Below are 7993 nucleotides of genomic sequence, written 5' to 3'. Positions count from 1 at the left end.
GGGAAAACTAATTTTGAGGTACATTAATTAGTAAGCTATATTTAGGCTGATTTTTTTTGTTATGGAAGAGTTGGGTGTGCTTTGCCGGGTTATGGGATGAGGATGAGCTATACCAATATGTGGGACAGGTTTTTTGTTCAGAGATGGTGAGAAGAAATCGGACCCAACGATTTACTTTTTGAAATTTTTTTGAGCAAATCGGAGGGTCCGTTTTGCATGTAGAGGAGGAACGAAAATAACATTAAGCAAATCGGACCCTGCGACTTGTACGTGAACAAAATTTTTTTATATAACTTTAAGGTAATCGCATGGTCCATTTTCTTTGTTAACGAAGTTTTGGATATAGGCTGAGCAACTCGCACGGTCCGATTTGGCTAGGACAATTTCCTCGGTCCGATTTGTATGTGAACTGACACCATACGAATGTAAAGCTCTCCTCCTCTCCATAACGCCGTCCAACACCAACCTTAGTTCCATATTAAAATTAATTTGCGCTATATTTACATACAAGAAATTATTCACAATAAATAAAAATAAAAAGAATTAGCCATGAAAATAAGAGAATATTTAATGATATGTATCAATAAAAAATATTATATCTATTTGTTCAAATTATTGTCGTTTTATATACTTCTCTTTAGTAACTCTAGTTAACTAGTATATTCATTGACTATATACCTAGTTAATTAATCACATAAAGTTATTACATGATTAATTAGTATATTCATTGATTATATACTTAGTTAACTAGTATATTGATATATGTTATATTATTTTAAAAATAAATATATTTAAAAAAATAAAACATGAATTTTATTGATATTTTTTAATAAAAATAAATTTTTAAAAATATTTTTATATTTTATAAATATATCTGATATTCGATTTGATCTGTAAATGTGCGAATCGAATTGGGTCGAATCCAAATTTAAAAACTACGAATATTAAATTCGATTCGATAATTTCAATATAGATCGAATCAAAATTTTAGTCATATTCAACCCAATTCAATCCGCATTCACCTTAATAATTAGCTTTGGTTGGGTTCAACCTTTCATGGAAAAAAGAGAGGATTGATTGAACAAATATATTAGAACCTTTCTTTCCGTAGGGGTAGGGGGTCACATCATTTCAAATAAGTGGGATTAAATTACATTAAATAGTAAAATATAATATTTAATAGTTAGTGAAAGACACTAATGAGAATATGAACAATATAGCATTCCCATGTTTCTCTCCGCCAGGATTGCCCTTCTTCAATGACGACTATGACCCACCATCAAGCTGGATAAACATTCTAGATCAATATTAATCATTCACACGCAATTTATCTTAATAATGCATACTATATAGAAATTGAATTCAAATTAAATTAGTCAATTGAACTTAGAATGCATACGCAACACTCCTAGATACTAGTATAAGAAAAATTCAATAACCATAAAAATTTATTACTTTATCAGTATTTTTAATTATTATTTAATTTTTTTAATTTAATAATTTAACAATATTTTTTTAATTTATATTTTTAAATATTATTAATTAACTTCTAACATTTTTCTACTAATTTAATGATTATTCAAATAAAAATATTTTAATATAAAAATAATAATTAAAAATTAGTATATAATTTGATATATTTAATTAAATTATTAAATATAATACGGAATAATATTTAATTATTATTTTAACGTAAAAATACTATTCAAACGTAGTTATCCATTTATTCATTTATCAAGCCGTCATAATTATGATTATATACTTCTGGATTGTTTCCCATGACTTTGAACTGGAAAGTCTTCTTTCTTATATTATATAGAACCTTACAATCCAAAAGCAATTAATGAAAAACTGAAAAATTCCATTATCTTCCTATGTATGTCAAAAATCCTTTTCTTAAAATCCTTTTCAGACTCTGTCCAAGCCCATGTGATGATCAGATTAAACGATACTTATTTCATAAGTTTGAACATAATAAAAATTAAATCCGGGCAAATAATTTATTTGAAAGAAAGGAAAGTTACGAAATCTATGTTTCTAAGAGATAAATAATTTATTATAGCTAATGAGTACCAAAATAGAATATTATGATATAAGAAATTTTCAGAAATGTTTACTAATAAAAATATATTAATAAAAAATTATTAAAATATACTTTTTTATTTTATTTAATACTTTTTATAATAAATAAATATTAAATAAAATAAATTTAACATAATTAAACGAATTATTTTTTATCTTTCTAACATTATCCAAAAAATTTAATCTATTATACCAACCACAACCTTGACTCTCAATTTATTCAATCATGATAATTGATAAGTGAGAAATAAAAAAATGATTGTTCCATATATGTATATATGCCACATAAGACAAATCAATCTAACCAGAAATTAGAGTTGGAAGAGTTACAAGAAATCATTTCATAATTCATATGATAGCTATGGATGTAACACTTAACACAAGTTTCTACCCTCTAGCCCTATAATACAAACACACATCAATTCATAATCCAAATAAAAACAACCCCAAGAGATATTTCATGTGAATCTTGAAATTAAGCACCTATAGAATATATTCAAATGTATATATATTTCGTGTAAAGTTTATAGGATTAAGTGCACTAATAAAAAATACATATATTGTAAAGATTATTGACTATTAGCTATGTGTGAATCACCTCATACATACACATACCAACTAACAAGCAACTGTTCAAACCAACCATAGCGTGAGGAAAACTCTAACTCCTCCATTTGTTTTTATTTCACACATCATTCAAGTTCATCCATCCATCTATATATATCTATATATCTATATATACATATTTAGACATAACTATATTGTTCAACTATTCTTATCCTTTTAATAACACTGCTACTATACTACAAGTACCTTCCTTAGTTTCCATTATTGAAAACTAAGTAAGGTGACAACATGTCTACTACAGAGAAGCCAGGGGAACCTGAGAACAGGACAGCTCCAACTCCGGCTCCGGCCGGCGTCGATTTGTCTAATTTGGATGTGATATTAAGGTTTCTGTTGTTTGCAGCCTCACTTGTGGCAGTAGTGGTGCTTGTCACTGGTAATCAAACCGAATTGGTGCTTTTCCAAGGTAGGCCTGTGCCACAACCAGCCAAGTGGAGATACTCACCGGCCTTTGTGTAAGTTCATATATAAAGCTTTATATATCAAAAATACTATATGAACGTAAAAAATCAGTCACCAAATTAATTATCCGTGTTTAATATACGTTAAAATATAAAATATATATTAAAAATCACTTAAACAATACATCTATTCGTACACAAATATGTCGTGATTGATTTGGTGGCTATTTTTTTATACATATAACAATTTTGCTTATATATGTGGCGGCTATATACGAAGTGTTTGCTATATATGTTGGTCTATGTTTTTGTAGTCAACATGAAATTAGTATAAAGAAAGTTAAAACAGAAAAAATAAAGAAACTACACTAATTAAATATTTTTTTTTTCTTCAAGAAGAAAGGAGAATGAAAATTTAGTCTTAGTTGAACTGTTAATTAATACATGAGGGTTTTCCCTTAATTTTTACTCTGATTTCTGGTATGTACGTAATTATGATGGCTTTTGGATTTGCATGTCATATTTTACTGTACGTTATTTGTAAGGAGGCTCTCCTGCCTTATTGTGTTACTTATTATTTCAATTCTTTTTATGTATTTAACAAATATTAATTGTTGTTGACGCTTTACAATTAGAAATTTGACATATTATGATATAAAATTATGCAGATATTTTGTGGTTGCATTTTCGGTTTCTGGGCTTTACAGCATCATCACCACGCTAGCATCACTCTCTGTGATCCAGAGACCACATCAGAAAACCAAGTTTCTCCTTCATTTTCTCTTCTGGGATGCGGTAACAATTAATAAAATAATCATATTTTCACCTTATAAGCTAGCTAGCATTTCAAGAGATAAATAAGTAATAACCCATGAGTGTTATTTGTCATGGTGTGGTGCAGCTGATACTGGGGATAATAGCATCAGCAACAGGAGCAGGTGCAGGTGTTGCATACATAGGTTTAAAGGGAAACAGCCATGTCCATTGGAATAAAATTTGCAGTGCATATGACACTTTCTGTAAGCATGTTGCTGGATCCCTTGCTGTGGGCTTGTTTGGCAGCATTGTTGTTGTGTTACTCATCTTCCTTTCAGCTTTCACCCTTCACAGCAGGGTTCCCAAGTAGACAAATGGATCATAGTTTCATTAATGTTGACAAAGTTAGTCTGAGTGTGTTGTTAAGTACTGTAATTAGTACAGTTTGTGAATGACTTTTTGTGTTTGTGAATGTTTGTTGGTTTCAGGGCAATGGTGTTTGATTATATGTATATGGGTAGTAGTAGTGGTTGTCTTGGTGGTTTATTCATGCATTAAGTGGTTTGTAATTAATTATTCTGCACCCACAAAATAAACCAGTTATAATCAACATGGAAAAGTTTTATATGAATAATTGATGATTTTGATGTGTACTTTAATTTTGCATCCATTCTTACAAGTATCATGATTCATTTCATAGCATGGCACTCTGATAACACCAGGGGCAATGTAGAGTAGAGTATGAAAATTGGACTTAAAAACGGAATGAAAATTTTAAGGTGTAAAATTACACAAAGCAAACCAACTTGGGTTGGTCGAGTGATCAGCTCACTCGTTCGCTTAAGCAAGTGTCGGGAGTTCGAACCCCACCTTGTGCATGCAACAACTCAGCAACTCATTGACCAGCGGCAGACCCTTAAATAGATCTTAGATCCGCAACGGATTAGTCCTTAATCTGTCGGGTTGGGAGATACCATTTGGGTAAACCAAAAAAAAAAAAATTACACAAAGCATGTTGCGGTCTCTTTATGACTTGAAAATCATTGAAATGAAACGTCCAATGGAGTTATGAGTACATAGGAAAAGAAAGCTACGAAATCTGCCTAAGACTCAACATCACAAAGAGCTTCCTCTGGGGTCTAAGAATTAAAACATGGAGAAGAAAAGCATTCTATGTGCTTGATTGTGACAACTTAAATAACAACATTGGAGTTCAATGCATGGTATAATTGTCCTCCACGAATTCATCTATTACATTTACAAGAATGGAATTTATGCATATTTTTAATCTGATTGATTTTAAAAGTAATCTGAACTTGTCTTATTTTCTTGTATTTAATGACATAATAGTAGTGATAGTGATACACACGTATTATTACCACATTATACACATACTAAAACTGATAGCTATATAAATTATATATATACTTATAGTTGATCAGTCTTATAGGACCAAGGTGTTGATGTGTGACCAACAGCAGAGATCTGAACACGTACAACCTCATGAATGGTACCTCGGCGAAGTACCCCCAGAACATGTTCATCATCTTCTGTTGCTAAATATGCCAAAGAAACCCAACGAGAATGTGACTCGTCCCTCCTGCGGAAGCCATAGATCCATCTCCCAACTTTCCACCACTTGATGCATACATGCCGATCAGATATCTCACTAGCCCGAAGCGATTCTACGAGTTCGTCGCCCTGCCAATCAACACGCTTAGATATCAATTACAAACACTGAAATGATTTTTATACAAGTTTGTAATTTTAAATTCTGGTATAGCCCTTCAAAACTTTAACCCAACATTATAATTTTCATGTGCATGTTATCAGTTCAAGGCTGAAATGTGAGATGTTATAAAATGAGAGGAAAAAAATCATGTAGATTAAAAAAAAAATCAATTTAGATGTTATAATAATAGTTATATGCCTAGCTATACATCTATCTTTACAGATCATGACTTAACTTCTGAAAGAAAAACTGCAAAAGTCAAAGAATAAGATAAAGCCCATCTATATCTCTGAATATGAAAACTTGCAAAGAGAGCAACAAATGACAAAAATGGTACACGTTATCTTTTTTAAAAACAAAAACAGGAACAAGAAATCTTGAACATGTGTTTGCAAGTTGTTCCAAATAATTGATATTAAGCTTAAAACAATAGTATTACCCTACCCAAGAGTCCAAGACTGAGCAGAAGATATTTTTATTTCACAGAGAAGTTTTAGCATGGAAAAAAAAAACACAATTGACTTTCTTATTACATGTATTCAAAATTCAAAATACAACAAAAACATGAAATTCAGCCAAAAAAAGGTGTTTTGATCCAAAGTGTTAAGTATCAAACATTTTAATAGCAATCATGTTAACTGCAGCCTTGCGCAAAAAACGAAAGAACATCAAGTTGACGGTAGCATGTAGAATTGCACATCGACAATATGCTAAATACATTTTTGATACATCTTATGCACAGTGATCACTTCAAGGGTCATCAAGTGACACCAAATTAAGCCATGATGAAGCAATTAACAATTGAAAGGAACCAAAACTATCTGGGATCTTAAACAGTGGTTCCCTTTAGTTGGAGCTAATTTGGCTTTTTTTTTTTCCCGAAAACCCGCAAAACTATGGTGTTCTCCTTGGGTAATTTTACACATTAAATTAAACTCGTCCATGAACATTTCCATACTGTTCTAGATTTTGCAACTACGGTTCAAGTGTTTCAAAATGGGAAAATTAAAAAGCTATGAAACCGAAAACAAAACAAATCACAACATGGTTGGGAAAAAAAAAAGATAAGAATACCTGAATCCCAAGACATGTGAGGCAATAGTGGACACCAATCAAGTTAAGCAAGACGTTGACTTTAGGGTTGAAGAGGAACCTCTGGACATCTTCAAAACCAAACCTTGTGGCAATCAAGGTTTCAACAGCATTGAGATAGTCCCTAACTTCAAGTGATTCAGAACGGGAACAAGCTTCCACAAACTTCTCAACAGACCTTGCCCTAACTCCCAACTCCACATGCCTCTTTAAGTACAATTTCCTCCACTTCTGTTAAACCCAATTGAAAACCTAAGTTATAACACAAATTCATATCAATTTCTAACAGCAACCAATTAAACGAGTACAGACCAAAAGTCAAGTACTTGATTGATCACATTCCCAATTCAGATTACCGATACACGAAAGAAATTAGGTCAAGCTGTAAAACAAGGGAATAAGTGGAATACCTTAAAATTCGGGGAATTAGCGGAAGAGGAAGAGGAAGTGGAAGATGAAGATGAAGATGACGATGATGATGAAGAAGGGAAATCGAAGGAAGTGAGTAAAGGCCATCTTTTTCTGACAAGAGACTCCCAAATGGAATCGGAGACGCAGAGTTCCCTCCAGAAAGTGGAACAACAACTCAAGGCACACAAATCTCGAACCTTTTGCAGAGGAGAAAGGGGTCAAGCAAAATCGAAGCAGAAAAAGGAAACATTGAAAGTGAAGAAATTAAAAGGAAATTGAGAAATCGGAACCTGAAGGAGAGAAGCGATTTTGATGGCAACATCGTGAGGAAGATAATTGATGATGGAAGCCAGTTTGGGTTGTTGGAAACTGCAGAAAGAAAGAAAGGAATCTGTTCTTCTGCGATCTCCATTCTCCAGTTTCATTTCAACGAACTCTTCTAACTTGTTCCACTGGGCCCCACCTCATCCCAATCACTCTGCTGACGCACCACTTTTTCATAAATAAATTAAAGACTTTTAATTTCTATAAATCACAGAGAGTTTAATCTCTATAAATGATTTAAAGAAAAATTAATTATGTGTATAAAATATATATTTAAAATATATTACATATGAAGAGAAATATTAAAAAATTAATTTTTTTATTAATTCTATTTAATACTTTAGACTCATACCAAATTTATATATTATTAAAATTTAAAATTAAAATATAATTTTTAATTTTTGTAATTAATTAAATATTAATAAAAATATTAAAATTTATTAACTATATAATATTACTCTCTATATATATAATAGTTAAATTTTAGTATTTATATAATATTTTAAAAACTTTTTATATAATTATTTAAAATTTTAATTTTAATGGCTTAATACTAATAAAAAACTTT

The 7993-nt window shown here is 30.9% G+C and overlaps 2 protein-coding genes across 2 annotated transcripts; one reads left to right on the top strand and one right to left on the bottom strand.

Annotated features, from left to right (window-relative positions):
- Window positions 1-2474: 2474 nt before the first annotated feature.
- On the top strand, window positions 2475-4519 carry LOC112723038 (CASP-like protein 1D2). Its single transcript, XM_025774256.2, has 3 exons — window positions 2475-3164; window positions 3779-3905; window positions 4012-4519. Exons 1-3 carry the CDS (start codon window positions 2938-2940, stop codon window positions 4234-4236), a joined length of 579 nt encoding a protein of 192 aa, XP_025630041.1. The 5' UTR covers window positions 2475-2937; the 3' UTR covers window positions 4237-4519.
- A 501-nt stretch (window positions 4520-5020) lies between these two features.
- LOC112723037 (uncharacterized) lies at window positions 5021-7637 on the bottom strand. Its single transcript, XM_025774255.3, has 4 exons — window positions 7392-7637; window positions 7101-7298; window positions 6673-6921; window positions 5021-5567 (listed from the first exon to the last, which is right to left on the bottom strand). The coding sequence occupies exons 1-4, from the start codon at window positions 7524-7526 to the stop codon at window positions 5295-5297; spliced, it is 855 nt and encodes a 284-aa protein (XP_025630040.1). The 5' UTR covers window positions 7527-7637; the 3' UTR covers window positions 5021-5294.
- Window positions 7638-7993: the final 356 nt, after the last annotated feature.

The sequence above is a fragment of the Arachis hypogaea genome, chromosome 11 (genome assembly GCF_003086295.3).
Source record: "Arachis hypogaea cultivar Tifrunner chromosome 11, arahy.Tifrunner.gnm2.J5K5, whole genome shotgun sequence".
In the NCBI taxonomy this organism is placed as follows: domain Eukaryota; kingdom Viridiplantae; phylum Streptophyta; class Magnoliopsida; order Fabales; family Fabaceae; genus Arachis; species Arachis hypogaea.
This window is presented reverse-complemented; position numbering and strand designations above follow the sequence as displayed.

Bases quoted from the DNA above. Each gene is read 5' to 3' on its own strand.
- LOC112723038 (XM_025774256.2), top strand. From the start codon at position 2,938: ATGTCTACTACAGAGAAGCCAGGGGAACCTGAGAACAGGACAGCTCCA. The intron at 3,165-3,778 runs GTAAGTTCATAT...AAAATTATGCAG, and splicing joins AGATACTCACCGGCCTTTGT to ATATTTTGTGGTTGCATTTT. The intron at 3,906-4,011 runs GTAACAATTAAT...GGTGTGGTGCAG, and splicing joins ATTTTCTCTTCTGGGATGCG to CTGATACTGGGGATAATAGC.
- LOC112723037 (XM_025774255.3), bottom strand. From the start codon at position 7,526: ATGAAACTGGAGAATGGAGATCGCAGAAGAACAGATTCCTTTCTTTCT. The intron at 7,299-7,391 runs GTTCCGATTTCT...CCTCTGCAAAAG, and splicing joins AAATCGCTTCTCTCCTTCAG to GTTCGAGATTTGTGTGCCTT. The intron at 5,568-6,672 runs GTATTCTTATCT...GTTGATTGGCAG, and splicing joins TCACATGTCTTGGGATTCAG to GGCGACGAACTCGTAGAATC.